Source organism: Hermetia illucens, chromosome 4, assembly GCF_905115235.1.
Source record: "Hermetia illucens chromosome 4, iHerIll2.2.curated.20191125, whole genome shotgun sequence".
Taxonomy (NCBI): Eukaryota; Metazoa; Arthropoda; class Insecta; order Diptera; family Stratiomyidae; genus Hermetia; species Hermetia illucens.
The window spans coordinates 97836383-97863497 of record NC_051852.1 but is presented as its reverse complement, the minus strand read 5'-3'; the positions used below and the strand labels follow the sequence as shown (position 1 = coordinate 97863497).

General features: G+C 42.3%; 1 protein-coding gene across 3 annotated transcripts in view; it reads left to right on the top strand.

The window, feature by feature from the left end:
• LOC119654880 (calcitonin gene-related peptide type 1 receptor) overlaps nt 1-27115 on the top strand; it is a 286412-nt gene that overhangs the window by 225641 nt on the left and 33656 nt on the right. For 2 of the 3 annotated variants that reach the window (XM_038060488.1, XM_038060487.1), the window contains 3 exons: nt 25364-25512; nt 25676-25823; nt 25908-25998. In XM_038060488.1, the coding sequence (XP_037916416.1) occupies nt 25371-25512; nt 25676-25823; nt 25908-25998 (381 nt within the window). In that variant the 5' untranslated portion in view covers nt 25364-25370. Of the gene's footprint in view, nt 1-312; nt 406-25363; nt 25513-25675; nt 25824-25907; nt 25999-27115 lie in introns of those variants that run through there. The other variant, XM_038060489.1, reaches the window with a different exon arrangement.

The following is a 27115-nucleotide window of genomic DNA, read 5'->3' as shown; positions in this document are numbered from 1 at the left end:
TCAGTTTAAATTGAGTTTTACACTCAACTCCATTTCCTTTTTCTTATCCTGTGCAACACAAAAATTTAACAGTGTCGTAGTCACTTCGAAATCGAAAATGAAGTTGATTAAATTTCAGCAATCTTTCTTTAGGGTTTAGTTGTTGCATGCAGTGAGTGAGGTGTAAATTTTGTTTTCATCGAATACAGCCATGTGGGATATCAAACAAAAGGTCTCGATCAGTACTCTTTGTAGCAGGCATTAGTTTTGCGTTGGTTGTAAAGGGGAGGAGTAAATTGTGAATTATTTCAAGGACCCGTTGTCAGAAACCACCGAAAGTAAAACTCTAAAAAAACACATGGTAGTCCGTGCGTATGATATCTAGGCCTCGAAATACTCTACGTTACGATATCTGCTCAAATGAAGGTAAGAATATAATCAATCGAATGAAGGTAAGAATATAATCATATTTTGAAAATTTACTGCGAACTCCCCTTATGTTCATGCTAGATCGATAAAATGTTGCAGTAGGATGGACTTAATTAGGAGGCACCATACTGGAAAGTTTTGGTGAAAATCCTACTATTATTAGCAAAGTTATAACAGGTCAAAGCGCCTCTTTTGAGTCAAATTCCTCCTCCCCACGAGATAAGACCAGTACCACGTCCAATTGAATATTTGATATACTCGACGTATATTCACTACAGGCTTATGTACAGTGACTCGAAGATAAAATGGAACAAGCTACTTTGCAGAATAATATATTGCGCATGTATTTGAACAAAATTTTCATATTAGTTTTTAAGGTTTTGTGTAAACACAACACAACACAAAACCTTATTAGAATCGAATCGATGTCTGTCTATCTGTCTGTTTGTCTGTCTGACACCCGATTTATTTGGAAAAGGCTACACCGATTGCCACGAAAAGTGGTAAGAGCGTGTGATCTGTTGTTTCCTTTACATGCAGAAAGTGGCGCCATTTTGTGTTAAGTTTAAGTGGGGCTCCCCTAACAATTTTTTTTTCATAAATAAAGTTATTAATAGTATATTAGCATATTTTACAAAATTAGCCGCTAGATCTGCATTTGTGTAAAGGACGACATAAGGCACAATTTGGTCTAGGTTGAAGAAAATCCAACTATTACTAACAAAGTTATAGAAGGTGAAACTTTGCCACTTGCTATGAATTTCGTGCATTCTATAACATGTATGACGTCATCATCCAATGCCAATTCGTCAAAACCACAACAAAGTCAGTTGATATGAATGAGGAGTCACACAGAAACATTCTATTTTAACTTTTTGGGTCATTTGTTTATCAACATCAATTACTCAGGACAGACATGTGCGTATGTAGGTACATATGCGTAGTTAGTCCAGACAGATATATTTGTATATTTGTACATTAAACCAGCGATATTCAATATACGTACTATATATGTACATCTGTATGCTATTATGTATGAAGTAAACCGGAAATATAGATACGATCAATTTATATACGTGCATGAATATGTACAGTATTTGGTAATAGACAGTTTGTTTGTTTAGGGTGAGAATAACATCTATGTCTGTAATATGTACGTATATCCTGTAGTTTGTAAAAATATGATCGAATATGTTGGATTTGTAGCTATAAGTTAACGTCAGCATATTAACTTCAGCATAGACATCGATATCGACCGGAAAAACAACGCGCGCGGTATCACCTGAGTCAGCGGTCATAGATACAGGTGAAATCAAAACAAATGCATAATTTGCAAATTGCAATAATTCGTGCTACTTTTCATGTTTAGTAGTAAGAATTTTCGTAGTTAGTCTTTAGCAGTATATTGTAGATTACACATCTCGAATAATAATTAAATTTTTTTAAATAAAATCGTTGATGGTTCTTTAACTGGCGCCCGAGCAGGGACCACACTTGCACAAGCAACATAACTATCTCGCGCTAATTGAAGTGTTAACTTTTTCCTTCATTCGGTATCCTTTTCTACGAGCAATAACCAAGCCGTGTCAAAGGAATCCAACGCGAGTTTAATATTGTGTGGAAGCGATAACCAAGCAGCCAATAATTAACCTGTGATTACCCAATCGCACGAGTTGCAGTGTAGCATCGTGGATTCAGGCTCCTTAGTACTTTAACAACCAAAGGAAGGAAGAGGATCAAGCCATCCAGATCAAAGTGGTGGTCCGAACCTATTTATAATCATTGTAAGCCAGTCAACGAGATTTTGTCGAAAAATAAGTAAATTTCCAAGACTAGGAAATGGAAACGATGATAAGGTTACTGTAAGTTATCTCTTATTAAAAATTAATTGAATTTAGCAAAAACTAATTAAATTGAAAGTAAATTAAGGAAACTCATTACAATTGTGTAAAAAGATTAACAAGCAATTAACACAACAAGTGAAAAAAAAAGATTCCGCATGAAAAAGATATTTTGTGATTTTATGGAAAGTCATTGAGAAATTTTGAAACAGTAAATAGTGGAAGGTAATATTCTGTTTTGAAGTAGATTTTTACGATTTTATCGAATTTGATTGAAATTTTCAGTGGCTGGTAAAGTTTTTTTTCCCTTTTAATTGACAGTTTGTAATGCGGTGTTGTTGATTTTAAATAAGGTTTTTGGATACGCAAACGGTTAAATTGATTATAATCAGTGTGAATTTTCGGTTATTTAGAATTGCAAATCGGTGATAATAATTCTTCTCGCGGATATTTTCAAAAAAAAAAAAAAAAATCTCGATTAATCAGCTCTATGTCGAACCCAAATAATCTTATAAGACCGTCAAGACTAGGAGCAAATAATATGCCTCCACCAATTCCTGAGGAAGGAGCGGAAATTCCTCAAATAAATCCCAACCAACTTCCGCCAAACATTCAAAATGATCTATCGGGTTATATTAATCGCGTGGTGGCTGAGGCTATGCAGCTTCAAGGAAGACAAATTTTCCACTCGTTCATCAATCCAGCTTCTGATATAAATAACGAGGTAGATATTCCCATAAATATAGGCGATAATAGAGATCTTTCGGACATGGATAAAATTCCGGACGTCGTGAAGAGCTTGCGACAGTTTTCCGGAGAGGCAGGGGAATTTAGCTCATGGAAGAAAAGCGTAGACAGGATATTGAGGATTTATGAGCATCTTAAGGGAACACCCAAGTATTACGGCATTCTCTCCGTAATACGAAATAAGATAGTGGGTTATGCAGACGTAGCACTGGAATCCTACAATACACCCCTGAATTGGGAGAAGATATCCAAGTGCCTTACTTTTCATTATGCGGATAAACGGGATTTAGGAACCCTTGAATATCAACTAACTGCTTTGGTTCAGGGTACAAATAATATTCCCGAATTTTACCAACTTGTTTACCATCACCTCTCCCTGATTCTCAATATAGTTTTCTGCTATGGATCTCGGCCAAGAGTCAATGAACGTCATGACGCAGGCTTATAAGGATAAGGCCTTAGATACGTTTGTCAGAGGTTTAAAGGGTGATCTACCGAAGTTACTGAGTGTTAGGGAACCTGCTGATCTGCCACAGGCATTACACCTTTGCTTGAAATTGCAGAATATGGACTATCGTACATAACATGCAAATAATTCACAAGGCTTGGCGCGAAAGCCACATTTCTCAAATTCCCCACCAGTTCCTCCAAGAAGGAATATGAATTCTCATCCGCAACTGGTTCCTGCACCCAGACAAGGGTTTTATCCGGAATTAGTACATAATCCGCAATCTTTTAATTCTAATGGTAGGATGAACCGGCAACCCTTGCAACAGCAGCTGCCATTTCCAAACGCAAGACTGCATCAAAACCCTTCTTATAATCTGCAGATGAGACGACCGCAATATCATAATCCCCAACCACTCCCTCCTAAACCACAACTACGCCCGGAACCAATGGACGTGGATAGGTCAATTAGGTCAATGGCTGTAAACTATCAAAACAGACCGAGAAACATACCACCGATCGTTGCACCGAAACGTAATGTTCCACAGCAGGATCATGGACCGAACAAACTTCAGAGAACATTCTATACGGAACAAACGGACGAAACCGATCCAACATTGACAGACTACAAAGAAAACATGGACAAAGAGGACGACAATTACGAACAGAGCATCGCCGACTACACAGAAGGACTCGATGAACCAGAACATTTGGACGATATCTATTTTTTAGACTAAGGCCCTCTTCGCTACCTTATTTCGAACACGTTACAAGGAGCGGAGAGATGTTAAAATTTCTTATAGATACCGGCTCAAATAAAAATTATGTGCAGCCGAGACATATTAGATACCCAATTCTCAATGAAAAAAACTTTTATGCAAATTCGGTCGGAGGGAACGTTAAAATTAGCCACCACTCTTTGATACCACTTTTTGGACCAGAAATAGGGAAACTGAAATTCTTCATTCTTCCGACTCTCATCGCATTTGATGGGATAATTGGAAACGACACTCTGAAACAACTAGGCGCGGTAATTTATACCCAGGATAACTTTATGACAATCGGTCCTGGCGGGGGGATGGACTGAAGTAACAGCCCGGGGATCGTCCTCCCTGCATCGGAGAAGGTGCTAATAGGACCCCAAGCCAAGGTGGAACAGCATACGCCGAGGGCTGCGTGGCCAATGGGGAGCTTGGTCTTTAGTATGCGAACTCTGAATAACTTGGGCACCTTCAGTTTCAAATAAGACCCTTACCCTGGTGGCCGGGCCAGCCAGGGTGGACATTCTTCCCGGACTACTCGTGGGACCAAGACATGGACTCAATTAATAATAAAAAAACCAAAACGACGATAGAAGAGGAGGCGATGATGCCAGGCGCATCATCGGAGGACGAGCTGCTGGCCTCCAGCCAGGAGACAGTGGCCGTCGAGGGCAGTACACTCGGTGCCAGCCGTAGCACCGTTATGCTGAAACCAACCGCACGGACCTCCCGGAGCGAGGCGTCAGACGGACTAGTGGCTTCTAGCCTGGAATCCACTGCCGTCAGGCTGGGTATAGCGAGTACCAGACATAGTACTCCTGACCCGAAGCCCTCAGCGTCGGGGGATCCCTCGAAAACGAAAACCGACAAGAATCGCCGGAAACCGGCTAAGAAGCGAAGGTCCACGGGTGTCCTGCTCAAGAGTCAGTACCAGAAGGCCATGCATATTCTCGGCAAGATTGCCAAGAATAAGGAGGCCGGTACTGTCGACGAGCGGAATGAAAAAGACCTCGCTAAATACCAGGCGATTGTTGATGAATACAACAGCAAACGCCAGGCTGACGAACAAAAGGCGAAGCCCATCGCTCTAAAACGCAACCGATCTCAAGACGAGGTCGAACAAGATAAAAAGCGGAGTAGAGTGGGCAAGAGCGCAGACGCCAAGCAACATACGAAGGAAACTGTTCAGCAACCGTCAGCCGGCGGGCCACGTACTGCGAAGACCTTCAGCGATGTGGCCAGGAGTCACTTATGGGTGGCGCTGGCGGATGGCAATTCTGCTAGCGGCAAACTAACGCTGGAGGTGTGGACCAGTGTTGAGGCTAGGCTGTCGGGCATGATCTATGAACATCTCGTGGAAATCGGAGGCAAACACCCGGGACTCACTCCCCACTTTGATTCATCTCATGTGGTCCGTGGGTTCCACGTAATAGCTTGCATGGACCAGTTCTCTAAGGACTTTCTCGGCTCGTGCGTCGCTAAGATCAGCGACGCTTGGGAGGGCGTTAAGCTCAAGACTATCCCTTACGACGAGATTCCCAGGAGACCGGTCGCTCGCATTTGGTTGCCGAAGATCCGCATGGAGAAGGACATGCTGGTCCATTTCCTGCGCCTTCACAACCCCGGGATTCCCATGGACGACTGGGTTGTTATAAAGGAGGAGGAACCTCAGATAAACAGCCAGCCCGTACTACTCCGCATAAACGAGGAGTGCCTGGAGGCACTGAAAAAGGCCGATTACAAAGTGTGGTTCGGAGTCAGGAATGCCAAAGTAAAAGTGTTCCGCTCTGCAAAACCGGACGACGACCTTGACCCAATCGACGCCGCCAACGAGCTGTTGGAGGAGATGACGATCGACGGTCCGACGGGGGCTGTCGAACCCCCCACGCAAGCAGATCATGCTGAGGGTAACGCAGATAAATCTGCAGCACTCGAAGTGTGCCTCGGCTAATCTGCTCGTCTTCCTCTTAGAGGAAGACATCGACATCGCATTAATACAGGAGCCCTGGGTCGGAAGCGACCGAACCATCAAAGGGCTCCAAAACAAATATTTTAATCTATTCCACAGCACAGGAGATGCTGATCAGGCTAAACCTAGAGCATGTATTCTTGCGAGGAAGAGTCTGCACGCTTTTCTGTGCCCGGACCTGAGTTCCAGTGACCTAGTTGTGGTCAAGCTGGAGCAGGTGGGGGCAGAGAACGTGTATATTTCCTCGGCGTACATGGCTCACGACCGATCAGCTCCGCCACAAGAACTACAACATCTGATGAACACCATAACACCAAAGAAAGCCAACCTGCTGATAGGCTGCGACGCAAATGCAAGGCATACGCTTTGGGGCAGCTCTGAAATCAACGAAAGGGGTGAGTCATTCTTTGATTTTATTATTACTTCAAATTTATCGGTGTGTAACAGGGGCAGTACACCAACCTTTCATTTCCCCTGCTCGGAGAACTGTGACGGTTGGGAAGAGGTCCTTGATATCACCCTAATAACCGACAACGGGATTCTTAGGGTGGAGGACTGGAGAGTGTCTGACCAGAGATCCTTCTCTGACCACAGTTGGATACTCTTCAGTCTAGATCTCGCCGCAGAGGTCTCCAAGCCCTTTAGAGACCCCAGGAGGATCGACTGGAGAAAGTTTGGTCAGGTAATTAAGAACAAACTCTCCGGTGCGCAAATTGGTAGGATTGACACGACAGACGAACTGGAGTCAAAGGTCGGGGCTCTGGAGAAGGCTTTTGATACCGCCTTCAAAGTCTCGTGCCCAGCTAAGTACAGCAAAAAGACCCTGCCACCGTGGTGGAACGAAGATCTCTCTAGTCTCAGGAAGTTGACCAGAGAAATCTTCAACATCTGCTACAGGCAAAAATACTGGCAGCCATACAAGGACTGCCTAAAGAAGTACAAGTCGGCCATCAGGACCGCCAAGAGGCGGTCTTGGCTAGACTATTGTCAGAACATTGAAAGCACTAGTGAATCCGCGAGGCTCAATAAGATTCTGTCCAAGGAACATAAGAGTCCATCCTTCCTTAAAAAGTCGGAAGGCTCCTGGACGGAATCTTCTAGTGAAACCTTGGAGCTGCTGGTGCAAACGCACTTTCCCTCCAGCGAGGAGGACTGTGAGTCAGAATCTCGCTTGGAGGGTTTGCGGCAACCCCAGCTGTGCGAGACTATGAAATCGGTAATTACCGGGGATAGGATCGGCTGGGCTATAAACAGCTTCTCCGCATACAAATCTCCGGGCCCAGATGGCATAATGCCAGTCATGCTACAGAAGCAGCAGGAAAGGGTTGTGCCGTGGCTTGTTGAGATTTACCGGAGCTGCATCACTTTAGGATACGTACCGCAGTCCTGGAGGCGCGCACGGGTGGTTTTCATACCGAAAGCGGGCAGGCGCGGTCATGAGTCCGCGAAGGACTTTCGACCAATCAGCCTGACCTCTTTCGTGCTGAAGACCCTAGAACGCGTCCTGGACATTCACTTAAGGACGATTATGGAGAGAACGCCTTTCTCTAAGTCCCAGCATGCCTACCTCAAAGGAAAATCCACAGAAACCGCCCTCCACGAGGTAATTGGCACGGTTGAGCGGTCGCTGCAGTACAAGCAGTATACCCTTGCTGCCTTCTTGGATATAGAAGGAGCCTTCAACAACGTCAGTACCAACGCCATCAAGGAAGCCTTGACCGGTATTGGATTGGAGGGGTATCTCACGCATTGGATTATATCCATGCTGAGTACCAGGATAATCCAATCCGATCTGGGAGGCAACCACTTGACCAGAGCTGTGAACAGAGGCACGCCCCAGGGTGGTGCTATCTCACCGGTGCTCTGGTTAATAGTAATGGACAAAATTTTACGTACATTAGACAGCAGCGGGGTGAAGGTGGTGGCGTATGCCGACGACTTGGTGATACTAGTATCTGGGATGTTTCCTTCCATTATGAGCGACATTATGGAAGGAGCGTTGCGAAAGGTGTGCCTGTGGGCCGCAAGATGCGGACTCAGCATAAACCCAACCAAAACGCAACTGATGCTATTCACCACCAAGACAAGGATACCTGAATTCCATCTACCACGGCTGAATGAACAAAGATTGGTTCTTTCCTCTAATGTGAAGTATTTGGGTGTAATCCTGGATCCTAAGCTAAATTGGAGGTTGAACATAGAACTGAGGGTTAAGAAGGCCTGTATAGCCTTCTATGCCTGTAAGAGAACCTTTGCCAGGAAATGGGGTCTCCAGCCGAGGATGGTTCTCTGGATGTACACCGCTGTAGTGCGTCCGATCCTGACGTACGGATCTATTGTATGGTGGCAGGCTTTGAAGAAGAAATACAATAGAACGAAGCTTAATAGGATTCAAAGAACCGCGTGTGCAGGTGCTACGGGGGCTCTGCAGTCTTGCCCGGCAGATGCTCTCAATGTACTCCTGCATCTCCTCCCCCTTGACCTCCACATCAAATATGTTGCAGCGTGCAGTGCCGTAAGACTGCGTGAGTCCGGATGCTGGGCAGTGAAGTCCTATGGCCACAGCAACATTCTAGATGAAATACCTCGAGAAATCTGGGCATCCCCCACGGACTATGTCACACGCAAGCTGAACTTCACGAGAAACTTTGCTGTGGACCTTCCAACCAGGGCAAAGTGGAAGACCGGCGGCGTGTTGCAAGACTATGACACGGTATTCTTTACGGACGGATCAAAGATGGCCTATGGAGTCGGCGCGGGGGTTTTCTCGAATACACACGGTGTATCCAAGTCGTATGGTCTCCCAGGTTTCACCAGCGTATTCCAGGCGGAAGTACTGGCGATATTGGAAGTCTGTCGATGGCTGGAGCGTGATTCGAGTCCCAAGCGTAACATAGCCATTCTGACCGACAGCCAAGCGGCCATCAAGGCCTTGTACTCAACCACGACATCTTCCCGGTTGGTGGGGCAGTGCAGAGACACGCTCAACCATCTGGGCGGCACGCTCAAGATCACTCTCCTCTGGGTTCCCGGGCATAGGAACATAGAAGGGAATGAGCGGGCTGACGGATTGGCCAGGCAAGGCTCTGCTCTTGGCAGTCCCTCGGGGAACACAGTCGGTGTTCCGCTGGCGGCTGTCGGGGGCCGAGTCTACTCGCACTACCTAGCAGCCGCGGGCCTGAGATGGCGAAGGCTTACAAGCTGTGCCAAATCAAGGAGAATTTGGCCCGCTTATAACATAGCCCGATCACGAGAGCTCCTGTGCCAGACGCGTGCAAATGCATTCAAGATTACGGCGGTCTGCACGGGGCACTGGCCCATAGGGGACCATGCCGCTAGGCTCGGCTTACCCTACAACTCGCATTGCCGAAGCTGCGGAGAAGGAAGGGAAACCCTCATGCACTTTCTCTGCGATTGCCCGGCTCTGGCTCGAGTCAGGCTGCGGACACTGGGTAAACCATTCTTTGGGGACCTCAGTGAGATTTCTAATTACAGGGTCGGAGAGCTGCTTTCCTTCGTGAATGCTACGGGCTGGCTCTGAGGATCCGAGCCAGCTGGACTCCGCTTCCCTGTTCCTATAACAACAGTCACGGTCTTAGGAGTTTGTGGCATCAAAACGGCGCACCAAAGCGCTAATTGGGCTCCTCGGAGCGGCCACTGATACCTACCTACCTACCGGTCCAGGCATATTCATACCCCTTAAGCAGCATATCTCAGAAACAGTTAATAATTTGAATCTTCGGACTTCGCATATGACCGAAAGCCAAGTATCCAAATTGATGAACGTCTTTAAAAAATGTCCTAGTATTTTTGCTGACCCTGACCAGAAGCTAACCTGCACCACTAACGTTAAAGGGGAAATACGAACTACCACCAAAGATCCTGTTTACACCAGATCCTATCCCTATCCTAGGGCTCTGAAGGACGAGGTTGAAAAGCAGATCAACGAACTTCTAAGAGACGGCGTCATTCGCCCATCTAAATCCCCATATAATTCACCCATCTGGATAGTTCCAAAAAAAACCGACGCATCAGGCCAGAAGAAATATAGACTTGTGGTCGACTTTAGGAAACTAAATTCAGTCACCATTCCAGAGGCCTATCCAATCCCCGATATTAATGACGTTATTGCCAACCTCAGTAAGAAAAGATACTTTGCAGTTTTAGATCTCAAAAGCGGATTCCATCAAATACCTCTCCTAGAATCCGACATAGGAAAAACCGCCTTTTCAATAAATAATGGTAAATTTGAATTTACTCGTCTTGCTTTTAGACTAAGGAACTCACCACCCACCTTTCAACGCGCCCTAGACGACGTTCTCAGGGAACACATCGGGAAACGGTGTGAGATCTACATCGACGATATAATTGTCTATGGTGAAAACGAAGACGAATTTTTTGACAACTTACGGAAGGTTTTAGAGACTCTAGAGGTCGCGAATCTAAAACTACAAGCAGATAAGTGCGAATTTTTTAAAGATGAGGTAGAATTTTTGGGCTTCATTGTTAGCAAGGACGGTGTTAAGGCAAACCCGAAGAAAGTAGAAGCAATAGTTAATTTCCCAGTACCCAAAACACTCAAAGACCTTAGATCGTTCCTCGGGATGTCGGGTTATTACAGACGCTTTATCAGGGATTATGCTAAGATCGCCAAACCCCTAACACTGCTTTTAAGAGGGGAGGATGGACTAGTGTCCAAGAACATCTCGAAAACGAAGCCCATTCATATGAGCGACGAAGCCATAAAAGCATTTAATAACTTGAAGAATTGCCTCATTTCCAATGACGTTATGTTAATGTACCCTGATTTTGAAAAAGAGTTCGAGCTGACGACCGACGCCTCAAACCATGCTATTGGCGCGGTTTTGTCTCAAGGTAACAAACCTATAACCTTTCTGTCCCGGACGTTGAGTAACACTGAGGAGAACTATGCCACAAACGAGAAAGAGATGTTGGCCATCATATGGGCTCTAGGCTCGTTGCGGAACTATTTGTACGGCTCAAGGAAAGTGAAAATATTCACTGACCATCAACCGCTAACATACGCGCTGTCCAATAAGAATACCAACTGTAAGATGAAGAGATGGAAAGCGATACTAGAGGAGTACAATTATGAGCTAAGGTACAAGCCAGGGAAAGAGAATATCGTAGCTGATTCCTTGTCGAGACCTCCTCAGGCAAACGCCATCAACTCCGTATCTTGTTCTGAGCACAGCGATGATAGTTCCTCGCATAATTTAATTCCGACGGTAGAGGTACCGATTAACGTATTTAGAAACCAGTTAGTTCTTAAAATCGGAGAGGAGGATAGTTATCAAATCATTCATCCTTTTAATAACTACACTCGTCATATCATAACTAAACGCCAGTATAACGATACAGACTTTATACAGATATTCAAGAGGTATCTTAATCCTAACACCATTAATGGACTACAGACTAGTGAGGAAAATATGGGCAGAATCCAAGAAATTTACCCCAGCCATTTCAGGGATTACAGAATCCGGTATGCACAAAGAATTGTAGAGGATATCCCTAATGAGATGGAGCAAGAAGAGAGGATTCTTCGCGTACACCAGCGAGCTCACAGAAATGCGGAGGAGAACAGAATCCAACTTTTGGAAAACTTTTATTTTCCCAGAATGTCTTATAAAATTAAAAATCTGGTAAAAAATTGTAGAATTTGTAAAGAAAATAAATATGACCGACACCCTAGTAAACCCTTCTTGAATCCAACTCCCATTCCGAATTATCCCGGTCATACTGTGCACATAGACATCTTTTCGACTGAAAAAAAATTAGTACTCACCGCAATAGACAAATTAACTAAGTTCGCTCAGGCAAAAATTATTTCCTCCCGTTCCATAGAGGACATCAGACGCCCTCTAATAGATATCTTATTCTACTATTGCGTTCCAGAATTTGTTGTTATAGAGTAGTAGTTTAAAACTCCTCCATATAAGAGTGAAGTTAACGGCCAGGTGGAACGTTTCCATTCAACCCTCTCAGAGGTTATGAGGTGTCTCAAATCCGAGAATCCCCACCGCGATTTTGACGAACTTCTTGCGCGTGCCGTGAACGAGTACAACCATAGCATTCATTCCGCAACAATGAAAAAACCAGTAGAGCTATTCTTCGGGAGAAACCCCAGGGTCAGTCCAGAAGATTTTGAGCAAGCTCGTTTATCTAATATAGAAAAGATCAAACGGCGACAGGAGAAAGATATTACTTATCATAATAAAAGAAGAAAACCAATCAAAAATTATCAGCCAGGGGAGATCATTTACATTAAGCATAATAAAAGAATAGGTTCGAAATTGACGGTTAGGTACACAAGGGAAGTTGTCCAGGAAAATAGGAATAGTACTGTTATTACGGAATCAGGCAAGACTGTTCATAAAAGTAATATTAAAACGTAATTGTTTTTCACAGGTTTATTCTTCATATTGTGGCTGGAAGCGTAGAAATTCTCGACTACACCAACTCTCAGATTGTGACAATAGACTATGGACAGGCAAAGATACAGACGGGGAACTTTAAAATCGTCCATGATGTGGACCTTAAACAATACGACAGACTGCTACTAGAAATCGAAGGAACTTTAAGACAAGACATTACCGTTGAAAATCCCTTACACCCATATTTAGAACACGAGCTGCAACAAACTCGGGAATTTTTGGATAATCTTAAACCTAGAGTAGGAAAACGTTCGTTAAATTTTTTGGGTTCAGCGTGGAAATGGGTAGCGGGCAGTCCCGATCATGAGGATTACGTTACGATACAAGACAAAATTAATAATCTACTTAAAAACAACAACCAGCAGGTCATTATAAATAAATCCCTTAATGAACAGCTAAACAAGTTAACGAATGTTGCAAACAAAATTGAGAAATTTGTAAAGACCAGCCAAGATTATAAGCAAGAATTTGTAAGTTCCACGCAATACAAACTAAAACTTATCAAGGAAGAACTTGTGAATATTAGATACGCTGTAAATTTTGCCAAAAGTGGAACCATTAATACAATGATGTTAACCCCAAAGGAGATAGAAGTAGCTCTCAATGTATTAGATAAAGAAAAACTTCCCTACTCTACACCGGAGGAAGCTTTAGCATTTTCTAAGGTGAAGGTTATTTCCAATGATCTGACTTTATTGTACATTGTTAATGTTCCGATAACTTCTGAAGAAACATTTGCCAAAATTTTAGTAAAACCGGTCAAGAAAGGAAATGCAATAATAGAAATCTTTAGTAAGTTTATTCTGAAAAATGAAAAGAAAATTTATAGCATTGTAAAAGAATGTAACAATGTAAACAGGTTGTCAATATGTAATCAAATGAACTTAATAGATATCAGTAACACTTCTTGTATTCCTAGATTATTATTGAGCTCTGATTCCAGTTGCAATAAAATTAGCGGACAGCAAGTACCGACATTGGAAGAAATTACATCCGGCATACTTCTCGTAAATGATTATGAGGGACCCGTAAATATCGATGAAACTTCCCGTGAGCTAAATGGCACTTTTATCATAAAATTCGAAAACGCAACGATCAATCTGAATGGCCAGTCATTCTCATCTAATGATGCTTCATACTTACAGCCTCTACCTGCAATTTTCCAGCCAACACCACGAAAGAAGCAGTACAAAGAGATACTTTCATTGGAGTCAAACAACGAACTCCATATTAACAATTTCCACGAGATTGAGCTAATGAAAACCGAAAATAAGATTGTCAAACTTACCAACTGCGGTTTCGCCATGGTTATAATTATCATCGTGATCGTCTTCCTAATTAACAAATTCCTAGGAGGAAATCGATCAACAATCAGTATCACGCAAAACACAGAAACCGATAAGATGCGACATCAACATCCGGCAACCATCAGTATTCCGCCACCTTCGAGTACGCCAAAAATCTACAGTAGTCCATTCTTTTGATCCTGATGAGGACATCAGGAAGCTAGAGGGGGAAGAGTTAACGTCAGCATATTAACTTCAGCATAGACATCGATATCGACCGGAAAAACAACACGCGCGGTATCACCTGAGTCAGTGGTCATCGATACAGGTGAAATCAAAACAAATGCATAATTTGCAAATTGCAATAATTCGTGCTACTTTTCATGTTTAGTAGTAAGAATTTTCGTAGTTAGTCTTTAGCAGTATATTGTAGATTACACATCTCGAATAATAATTAAATTTTTTTAAATAAAATCGTTGATGGTTCATTAACTTATATAGGGATAGAAAAATGTGCGTTGAGGTTTCTTACATAAGATGAACACAAAACCTTTATACCCGGAGCGCGAGCTTCCAATATTCCGACTTGTTTTAAAGCTCTACTAGCTAACATAACAGCACAATTTCGAGTCGATATTTTTATCATTAAAAATTAACAAAAGAATGGTAGAGAGTAGAAATCACTCTTAAATATATAATTGAACACAATCACAAATTCAACAAAGGTTAAACTAGCAAACATACTTCTTTAAATTAACATTTGGTTGGTAATCCTTTTTGTTTTCTAAGTGCAGCCAGGCGGCATTGACCCAACTAATTTTCGGCAGAAAGAAGGCTCTATTTTACTCGATTCTTCAAGTAATGCTGTTTTCAGTTGATTTCCGTTAGATATGGAATGTCTTTTCAATTTTTATTCTAGATAGCTCGTTAAATACTCAATAGCATTTAGATCTGGAGACTGAGGTCGTGTGTCCAAAACATGAAGGCAGTTATATGAAAGCCAACATCTAACATCATAAGCCTTGTGCTTGTGATCGTTATCTTAATAGAAGTAAAGAATATATTCCTATTCAAAATTTTCGTGCACTATTTTTTACATTAGATTTTAAGATATTTAAGTACATAGTATGGTCTATTATATCGTCAATTATGTGAAGGTTTTCGGCACCTGTAGCTGACATAGAACTGAGATTATAATAAATCTCACCGTGTTGTCTCTCGAACCACTCCTCCTTGATGGTAGGAATGAGCCTGTGAATCCACCGACCCTTTATCGAGCGTTCCCACCGCTCTTGCCATCCATTTATGGATCTCTCTCTCTCAGCGTTCTTTGTCTGCGATAAAGGAAAGATTGGCTTTGCATTGTATATATTCGCCATCTCATCTGCCAAGATGTCAATCGGCATCATTCCGGAGATGCAGAATGCTGCATCATCTGAGACAGTCTTGAAAGCAGAGCATACCCTCACGGCTGTCCTCCTGTACACTGCATTCAGTTTGTTAGTGTTAGCCGACATCCGCAACACCTCCCTCAAAACTGGAGTCGGATAGAGCATGATCGAGGTCACCACCCTGGCTATAAGCAACTTAGAAGTATGCCGTGGCCCTCCTACTTTCGGCATCATCCTTGCCAGGGTCATGTTTGCAGTTGATGATTTGTTGCGAACATACTGCACGTGTTGTTTATAGCTGAGCTTCCTATCTATCACCACCCCCAAGTATTTGATAGTCGGCTTGGAAGTGATGATATGATTCCCGATTCTAATACAGACGTAATTTCTATTTCGACGCTTAGTGATGAGGACTGCTCCTGTTTTTTCCTTCGCAAGTGTCAGACCAGAGCTCTTTAGCCAACATTTAGCAGCACTGATTGTCTCGCTTGAGTATAACTCAGCATCTTCGAGATGCTTTGTAGCAACAACCAGCGTTATGTCGTCGACGTAACCCACCACCGTGGCTTCCCTCGCAAGGGGAAGATTAAGTACATCACTGTACATGATGTTGCACAGTAGTGGGCCCAGAAGTACCAGCTTCTGCCGCTCCCATGCCGCTGGAAATATCCCCTCGGACATGCATGTTTCGAACAACTCTGCAAACTTAAGGGCCTTATTCGGTACTCCGCGCAGGCTTGGCGCTTTTTTGTCTTCAATTCTACCGCAGATCTCCAGCAGTTAATCTCTGGTGACTGGCGGAATTGCCGTCATATTCAGAAAGGGTTGGAATGTGTCGCTGCCCTCCTCTTGCTGGGGGAATAACCCAAGAAAGCAGAGTACATGATCTGCGGAAATGAACGGCCACTGAGCCCCACGGGCTTACGTCTGCTTCTGAGCAAAGCTCCTTAAAGCATTTTCTCTTGCTTCGCTGGATCGCAAGCTTGACAATTTTGCGGGCTGCCTTATAGGCGCGTTCTTTTTGCCCTTTGACCGACTCTACCTATCGCCCTCTGAGCCGCTCTTCTAGCTCGGTGGCAAGCTGATCGAAGCCCGGTCAGTTCATCATTCCACCAGTAGTTTGGTCTTCTACTGAGGAATGAGCACCTCCTAGGCATGGACGCGTCACATGCTTTGGCGATGCATTGGGCAACATGCACGGCTCTTTCCATAGAAGCGCTTACTTTATCAGGTTGATCTAACTATACCACTATGAAGTTATGCTCATCCAAAGCTTTTGCAGACCAGCCTGAAATCTTTCTCGGTTTCGGGCATGATGGGTCTTTGCCCTGTGGCTGCACACATGTCTCAAAGAAGTTTTCCAGGTGATGGCAGTGGGTGTAGCGTTCGCTGACGCAGCAGGACATACCACGCGCCAGCGTAGGGCTGACAATGGTCAGGTCTACAACCGAACCTAACACTCGTTTCTGAAAGGTGGTCACAGCACCTTCGATAACCCGAACTATGTCCATCTGCGCAAAAGCTTCTAATAAACTGCGCCCCCAGGCATTTGATTCTCTGCTGCCCCACTCAAGGCCCGAAGCGTTTGAATCACCAGCAATCACCTTTGCACTTCGTCCCCTTGCATCGAGAACAAGATTATCAAGCATTTCCTCGAATTCAAACAGTGTCAGACTTGGTGGAGCGTAGCACATTGTATGGCCTGTCGACCGCAGCGCAGTCGAAGCCCATATCGTTCACTTATGATGGCAATTTCCACCTCAGATTTTGCTCAAGTAAATCCTGAGCAACCCTGCAATGATTCAGGTTTATTTGAATAAAGCTCATATTGTCATTGCAGTCAGCGGCTTCCTAAATTCCGGACATTTACTATTTCCGGCCATATGCCTGTTATCTTGCACCTCGCATGATATACATTTGGAGTCCCTATTGTACTCCCTGGACATATGACTCTTCTCTCCTCCATCCAACCAAAATATCTGACAAAAATTACAATAGAGCATTTATATAAAATCTACGAATAAAGTCAATAATTTCATATCACCACGTTTCAGAAATTAACCCGAAAATCTCCCAGAAGTTCAAAATTTGATACCAGTGTAAGTGATAATATAAGACGTAGTTCGGGAAGAAAATCATGATGACTCTAGTGATTGGAGGATGGTCAAAGGGCTATCCTTTGTGGGCGGAGTCGTTGAAAAAGCCGAAACATTGGCGAAATCGGCCCACAAAAAATGAAGTTGCAGTAAAGAGTTCTGTCGATCCGCGCTTGTTCGTCTTTTTGCTACCTAGACTTAGGACCTATCGGAAGTAAACACGCGAAGCTGGAAATAAAATAAAGAAAATAATAACCCCTCGACGGCGCGATCGAAAGGGAAGATCCACGGCGGGTCACATTTTCAACCGATGCTTCTCCCGCGTCAGATGTCCATGAGCCGCGCCATTTCGGGTTCTCACCCTACCTTGGCATCCTTAGACCTGCATCGTCGCTGCAAAAACAAAATCGCTACTATAATTAATGAAGAATTGCATAGCTGCGGTAGTTGAATAACAGCTATTTTACAATATATTCATGGATTTCTAAGTTTATGATAGTTAGCGGATCTACTGCAGTTCGGTTGTCCAAAACTTGTGGTTATACGGGATTTACGTTTGATGTTTCAGCGTCCTGGCATCTGCAATTGTTGTTTTTCTGATTAGACTGTTGTTTCTGGCGAGGTAATGTATGCCTTTCCAAACTCAACAAGAGTTTGTACTAGTCGCATATTTCTTTTTGAGGCTCCGTCGGTAGGGTTTATAAATCTGATACGCGAGTCAACCTCTAACGGGTGGAATTAGTTGCGGTAAAGTATTAGGTTGTTGCAAATTAAATGGCCGTTTCGGTACTAAAATTTAAAACGACTGTAAAGCTTACAAGAATTTATTTATTTAATCAAAATAGGTGCCAGTCGATTCAAAATACTTGTCCTAACGAGATTAAGAGCATGTATGCCAGTTTCGTAAAAATCCAACTGTCGGGTGTTGATAAATTCGTTGAAGGCAATTTTGACAGCCTCTTCGTTCCTAAATTGTTTTTCCGCCAAAAAATTATCCAAATGCTGAAAAAAGTGGTAGTCTGTTGGCGAAAACTCCGGTGAATATGGTGGATGAGGCAGAGTCTCATACTGCAATTCGTTCAATTTTTGAACTGTTCTTCTAGATACATGAGGTTATGAATTGCCAAAAAAAAATAGTGGATAACTCCAGTTGTAGACCACCAAACAGTCACCATTACCGTCTTCGGGTGGAGGCTCGGTTTCGGCATATGCTTCGGTGGCTCATCAGCATCTAGCTATTGCGCTGATCGGCGACAATTGTCGTATAATATCCACTTTTCATCACATATCACTATTCTGTGCAAAAAGCGGTTGCTTCCGTTGCGGGAGAGCAAAGAACTGCAAATGTCCATTCGAAGCGCCATGTTTTGCTCCGTAAGGCCTTGCGGTGCCCATTTGTCGAGCTTTTTCACCTTTCCAACTTGTTGCAAGTGCCGGGAAACTGTCGAATAGTGTACGCCCAGTTTCTCTCCAATGTCTCTCACGGACTGGCGTGTGTCGGATTCGCCTAGCGCACGCAGCTCGTCGCTATCAATCGATGGTCCTGGATGTCCATTTGGCTCACTTTGAAGGTTTACATCGCCTGACCGGAATTTTTCGAACCACCACCGTGTGGTTCGTTCACTTACCGTATCAGCTCCAAATGCGCTGTTAATGTTCCTAGTCGCCTCCGCTGACCGAGTTTGAACTAATACTGGAAAAGTATACGTTTTTGGCTCTTTTCCATCCTTTTTTTCTTTTTATTCACTGTTATCACAACGATGGTTAAAAATGAAATGACTCCTTGATTAAATGTATTAGTATTTATATTACATTATCCGACACCAACAGCGACAACTGATGGTGATTTGATACAGCAAAATCGCAACTAACTTCACTTGATTGCCAAATCGGCCATTTCATATGCAACAACCTAATAGTTTCGATTTGGTATGACGTTATATTTACCGGATTCACGAAGGACGTGTTGCTGATTTCTCCCACGTTAATTTCCTTCGTCTGAGATGAAGGACCGGTGCTAATACACTGCCCTGTGGTATGGCTGCTGTTGTGGGCTGGTGCCTACTGACGCTGTCTTGGTACTTAACTTTGAAGCGTCCGTTTTCAATGTAGCTATAGAGAATTTGGTGGAAGTTATTTGAAACGTTTTTTGTACTTCTGGCTTTGGACCTTACCAAACGCTTGAGCTACGTCTAGAAATATACAAGACATATTTTCATTTGTTCGAGGGCTGTTTCGATTTTGTTTACTGTCTTCTGTACCTGCTCTATCTTCTTCTTTTTCTTCAGCCTTTGTCCCGTTCACAAGCGGGGATGGAATGTTTCTCTCGAAATCCAAACTGGTGTTCTAGCAGGAGCCTTTCGAAGATCTTGAAAAGGACTGGGAGGAAACTAATTGATCTGCATGATTCCACTTTTTTTCTGTCTTCCCCTCGTTTCGGGATAATTGGTTTCGGGATAACTGTTATCCAGTTTGCCGGATAATGGCTATTTCTGAGAATTCCGCTAAAGATGTATAGTACTGCGATTCTCCCTTTATCATGTCATGCCCGGGGGCTTTGTTGGTGTTCATTTCTTGAAGCTTCCTGTTCAAGAAGGCGAAGGAGAATTTAAGCTGCCCAACGTTATTCGATAATATTGTTTGTAGGTGGTAGTTTTAAGTTTATGAGTTCTTTCATGTTTAGAGTGAAGGATTCGACAAGCTGCTGAGCAAAAGCCTCAGCTTTTTCATTTTTTTCATAACCTATTTACCCTTAGCGTCCTTGAAAGATGTGTCAACCAGTAGTGATTTTTTTAATTCGTTTAATTACTTTCCAGTCTGTGTCGGTGCTGTGGTCCAAGTTTTCCAAGAAGTCTTGTATTTTATTGTTTTTGTTTGCATCAAGTTCTTATTTAAGCGGTTTAGTTGCATCGTTGAGTGTTTTTTTCGAACTAGAGAATCTATATTTCTGCCAATCGGCGTTGGTTTTTCTTTTCTATCGAAGGAGTTAAACAATTGTGCTATTGTAGTGCTTATAATTTCTGGTTTCCTTACTGTGAACTATTGGGGTGGCTAATTCTATGCATTCTTTAATTGTCGCTACAAGATCGTCTATCGTGTTCTCTATATCCTCGTTTGTTTTTAATCTAATTTGCGGGCAGAAAGTGTTATGGCAGCTGTTGTGATATTTGACTCAATTCGTACTAGTGTTCACTCCGCATAGGAGAGCGCAGGGGCATCACTCAGAGTTATTATTTTTGGTTAGTGGTCCGATAAGAGATCGTTGGTTGATTGACTAGGTGTGAGTTGAGGCTTTATGAAACTCCAAAGTCAATGATTTTGTTAGGGTGAGAAGGCCAGTAGGTGGGCGAACCCCCTTTTATGCAATATAAGTTGTTCTTAAAAGTTGATTTAAGTAACTCTTTCCCTTTAGGGGTGGTTAGTCGGGAGCCCCAGAGAGGGGATTTGACGTTATATTCCCCTACTGCAATAAATCTAGCTCCTAGTGAGTTAAAGAGTTCATCGAATTGTTCCGTCGATATTTCGTGCTTGAGAGGGCAATATATTGCGGCGAGGCAGATATGACCAAAGCAATCCTGTTATATATCCGATGTTAATTGCTATGTAATGGATATTTTACAGCTGTCTATAATTGGGAAATGTTTAATCCGGTTTCACACAAGGATTGACGCGCCTCCATATGGTTTATCTTCCGGGTGGGTGGTATTGTAGCACGTAAAACCACGGATTTTGAAATTGTTCTCAAATAAGCATGACATCAATTTGCTTGGTATCTAAGTAGACTTCCAATTCATTTTTAGAGTTTTCTGTAAAACAAAACCTTATTAAAATCGGTTTTTCTGTCTGTCTGTATGTCTGTCCGTCACAAGCATTTTTCTCGGAGGCTGTAGCAGCGATTGACACCAAATTTGGTGGAAAGGTGGGAACTGTAAACGCTCACGCATACAGTGAGTTACATACTTTTACTGCGAATTAAATGGGACGTCCCCATACATTCAAAAGGGGATGTAAATTTTTCTTCACCAAATATAGTCATGTGGGGTATCAAATGAAAGGTCTCACTTAGTACTTTCCAAAGCTGGTCTTAGTTTTGACATTTGTTGGAAAGGCGGGGGGTCGAAAGTGATCCTTTATTTAACGGGGCCATTCTCAGACACCGAAAAATCTGAAAAAATTCAAGAGGCTGCTACTATATGGTGGCTAGGCTCCGAAATACCTTCCATACCGATATCCCTTCAAATAAAGTTAATAATAGTATATTACTATAATTTTCAGTAATTGGCTGCAGAACCCCCTTAAGTCCACCACAAAATTATGCAGCAATGTAGGCTGTAACATAGAGCTTGATCCTACCTAGTTTAGTGGAAATCGCACCATTACTAACTAACAAAGTTATAATAGGTCAAAGTTGTCACTTCTTTGAAAATTCAAGATTTTGAATGTCAATATCACCCGAAAAGTGAATATTCTCACATAATATATGCATATATTAACGTACCAATGGGACAAATGCACACTCAAATGTCTTTATAAAAGAAATACACAAAACCTTTCATGCCTGAATCGTCCAGCTTCCGGTTTCCCGAATTGTTATGGTTAAATATACCGTTGGCATTCCAATGTGCTATTTTAAGTGTGATCATGGTTTGGTTAGTTTGGCTGGTATCTCTGTTTGGCTGATGAGCATAGACTGTATCTGTTGCATGGTAATGGTTAATTGTTGTATGTTGCTAGCTAAAATTATTAGAATATGAAGAATTTCACTTTGTTGTGAGTTGCTGCTATTGTCTGATTGCTTCTGCGTATATAACGGTCTTTTGTGGGTAGTAATAATTGTGTTAACTGCTATTTGCAGTTTGAAGGTTAATTGGCTCCTTGCGGGGGATTCCGTTGTGTGGACCTGTGCAGATTGCGTTGACTGATTGAGATATACTTTGCCGTGTGGTTGCCATGGTAGTTGCTGCATTTTTTTAATTCTGGGTTATTTTCCTCTTTGTTGCAAACGCTAGCGCGCTGGCAGGAGAAGAAATGTTGAACTAGGCTTAAGAGTTACAATAATGCAAGCGAAAGGTTGACCACCAATCTAATCCTACAAGAATTCACAAATCAAAAGCAATAAAATGTCAAAAAACTAGTATAATTTGCATTCGCATGCATTTCGCCTTATCGAGAAACCAACCAACCAATGTGTTTAATAATGTGCAGCGTGAGTAGACCTGTGCAAAAACAATAACAAAATGGTTGTTTCAGAATGCCGTATTAAAATTTAGAAATATTTAAATGGATTTAACAATATGAGCGAAGTTAATAGGTGAAAAAAAATGATCGTTTTTAAGGTTTTGTGTAAAACAGAACCTTATCGATTCACTATCTGTCTGTCCGACTGTCACACGCACTTTTTTCTCGGAAACGATTACAGCGATTGACACCAAATTCGGTGGGAAGGTGGGAACTAGAACCGCTCGCAAATACAATGAGTTACATGGTTTTATATTGAATTTAAGAGGATGTCCCCATACACCAAATATAGTCATGTGAGCTATCAAATGAAACGTCTCGGTTTGTACTTTCCGAAACCGGTCTTAGTTTTGGCATTTGTTGGAAACAGGAGCTGGGGAATTGAAAGTGAATTTCTTTCACAGACCCATTCTCAGAAACTACCCAACCGAAAAATCCGAAAAAGTCAAAAGACTGCCACTATATGCTGCCTAGGCTCCGAAATACCTTCCATACTGATATCTGCAACAATGTAGTCTATAATACAGAGCATGATCCTACCAAGTTTGGTGGTCTCTTCTGTGCAAATTCAAGACTTTGAATGTCAGTATCACCTGAAAGTGGATATTCTCACATAATATATGCATATATTACGTGCTAAGTACTAATGGGACAAACATCTACTCAAATGTTTTTATAAAAGAAATCCTTTCATACCTGAAGCGTTCAGCTTCTGTTTTCCCGACTTGTTAAGTTGGTATTCTAATGTTGAGATGAAAAGTAGGAAATTAAAAGGAGGCTAATAGAGGGGTTGAAAGAAGTTAAGTAAAGATGAATCTCTCGTCAGCTCGTCACAAGTTAAAGCAAACGAAGTTATGAGGATGCTACGAAGCCACTGATCGTTCAAAATCATACCATTATTAACAAAGTCGTGGAAGGTCAAAGTCAAAGGCATTTAATGTTAATGTATAGTATATACAAATAGAAAAACATACAAAGAAAGCTCCTCGCATAAGATCAATACAAAACTGACTTGTTATGTTTACTCATTTGTTCCTGCGAGTATCGAGGTGTGCTTTGCCATAGTGCTCCGTAGTGGCAATGTCAAGGTTACTTACGGGAGCAACCAACTATAAATGAGTGTGTAACTATCCAATGGGCACGGTTGCATAACATCCTGGATTAAGGGAGGTTTTTTCGGCTCCCCAGTGTAGATCCGCAACGTTTTGTTTTGTCATCTTGTAACACCACCCACTAACGGTCTTAATAGGCAGAAGCCTGCTTCATGAAGAATCATATCAAGTTGCGTGCCGTTTGCCAATTCCATATATGCTTTTCTGAGAATGATTTTCGCTCTTGTCGAAATTGGGAATGAATAAAAATTAATTTAATTCCCCCCCCCCCCCCCCCCCCCCCACACAGACATTTCACATCTGTTTACAATTAAAGTTAGTCGAAATAAAAAATGAATATTTGTTTAATATAACTGAATTTGCTTATTCAAATGAGCAGATATGTCCCGTGGATTGTGTACTTGGTGGTCGAATTTACAAAAATTACAATTGAAGGTCAAAGTTTCTTAAGCAATAAAAAAATATCATCTTCAATTCATCAAGAATTCAAAAAAGTCCTGCAAGTTTAACTTGCGTCCTTAATACTTAATGAATATTTCTCAAGAATTCTCCATACTGCGTTATAAACCGCTTTCCTGATTTCGTTACTTTGTTTCTAATTCAGATCCTCAACAACCCCCAACTTTATTCAAATATGGCAACCTTGATTACAAACTATCCCACCTAGACACTATCTTAATTTGCGAGTTCTTACTGTCACTATTGTATTATTAATTCTCACTTCGTCAAGTGCATTAATCCATACCAAAAGTAGTGACTCAACCGCATCAAAAATTAAATTTTAGGAACACACCACATTGCAGACTCCTCCTCAGCAAGAAGTCCTAAGAAGCTGCGGACGATTTCAGATCCTACTATAAATGTTTTCTCTGTTTTCATCATGTTCATGACTCCCTAATGTCGTACATAAAATTTTAATGTATCCCGGACCGTTTACGATGTCAAAGTCTTATTCTTTGTAGTGTCAGCTGAACCATAAAATACAGTATTACTTACTCCAGCAATAGAATGCGATGTGAAGCTAGGTACACTTAAGTCGTGCATGCAAGATTCTTTTTGCTTCTTGTGAGTATCTAACTAGCAATATGTTTCCCCGAATTCAATCTCCAACAAATATATTCAATTTCCACATCCCCACCTTCAGTGCTCTGGAGTGTTGAAAATCTGCAGAGTATTATTCCAAATAAGATTAGCTCTGGGAACTTGAACTTGCTGTACATATGCTGGTTCTTCCGGATAATTTTTCAGGAAAAAAAATCCCTGTCGAAATTTGCCTCTTATTGGGGAAAATTCGATAATAAATTCAATAGAAACACTGATTAAAATTTTCATCATCCTTTTGCACCTCAAGAGGTTTATCCTGCATATGCCTCCGCAAGGTATGGAAATTGCTTCGGTTCCAATCTACAGCAAGCAACTACCGGATCAAATCCAATTTAGATCCCAATTTGATATTTGAACATACACACGACGTCAAGAGTCGAGCTCGTCCTTTCATTACTTGAGAATTACATTATTATATATTCATTGGGAGTACGATAAAAAATATGTTTGGATGGAGTTCGCTTTCGGACTACCTTTGAATAATGAATACATTATTCGATTTCAGATGAGTGATGACCAATTTTGAGAATCCGTTGAAAAGACTGGCCGGTATGGGGTACGGAGCGAGTGCAGATCAAGTCAAGGAGTTCGTCTTATACCGCTACTGGGAGTGCTTGAGACAGAATGAAACTGTCCACAATATGACCTTAAATGGTAAGTAGAGGACGACTAATACGCATTTTTTATGAGCCCGTTCGAGTATCTTTTGAGTGTGCAACATAACACTCTTCTCCAATCGAAATTTGCATCAAATTCCATAATCTGAACCTACGCCCATCCCTTAAATAATTTACGAGCACTCGTCTTTAATCCCCAGAGAGCCAAGAAAATGCCGACGAGCGCTTTTGTCCGGTTATCTTTGATGCCCTTCTGTGCTGGCCAAGAACACCAGCTGGAACTGTCGTCAAGCAGCACTGCCCGGATTTCGTTGAAGGGTACAATAAGAATTTCTTCGCCCATAAAACGTAAGTAACGATCATCCTGGATTACATTTTCGAGTCGATTAGTTCACACAAATCCATAATCAACTGATAGAAACATTCCCTCAGATGTCTTCCGGATGGGACGTGGTATCGACATCCTGAAACGCACATTCCATGGACCAACTATACACGTTGTGTGGACATGCAAGACTTAGAGGTATGTAAATATAGACATAAAAGCTATTAAGCTATTTACCAGCAAACAAGCTAGCGTTCTTCACGTAATCATCATGTATGCATGAATGAGGGAGGTACTCATCCGTTATCTAACAGAGTTAAACAAGGACACTCAAGCCAGAACGCTTAGTGGAAGTTTTGCAAAAGATATGGTTATATCATATTAAAACTAGTACTTTTGACATCCATAGGCCGGCTTTTAATAGCACAGTTGAAAATTTGTATGTGACTAATTATTATTATTAGTATGGGTATTAATTACATATAAGAGAGTTATATTAGCTTTCTTGGACTGAATAAGAAAATCATTTTGCTTTTATGACTTCATTCTGAATATTTTACAATATTTCGTATACTTCGATATTCATGTCTAAGGTATCTGTGCTATGTTCTTCTGTAGCTGCCATCATGGGCAGCGGAAATATTTGATGATCGATAATGCCATACCAGAATTCAGGTTTGTTTTGAACGGAACTGCAAGCTAGAGTGCGAACAAGACCATCGGCATTTCTCCTTCTTTCTTTCCCGCGGAACTGCGGGAAAGCATTGCGCGCGATGAGGACTGCACTTTAATTTACTAAGCCATCCGCTCTTCGTCCTCTCCCCGCATGCTCCGCTTTTCCTAGTTTTCAAAGAGTCTTACAGGCTCCTCTCCTTTGAGCAAAATATTAGACAGTAAATCACGACACGCTCCAAGTACTCAGGCATGCAACCACATTTAAAGAGAAAAGGGAGAATTATCCAACCTGAATCGCTGCAGATATTTTCCGCAATCATCATGCCCTGACAGAAATTGCATCGGATGGTAGTTAATCTCCCCGTGTCGTCGCTGGATCCACTCCTCAATATGGGTAATCAGAGTGTAGGTCCAGCGACCTGTCTGCGGGTCATCACTTTTTCAGTAACTCCCACCTTGCCGCCCTTCGATATTCTGCATCCTTTTCACTCTCTTTTTCTTATGCATATAGCGTATCTCGCTTGCCAGATTGTCTGTCGGGTCACGCCACCTCGCCTGGGACGGTCCTGAAGGCGCTGCACACTTTTAACGCCACTATTCGGTAAGTCATGCTTATCCTCCTCCATTTACTCCTAGTCTG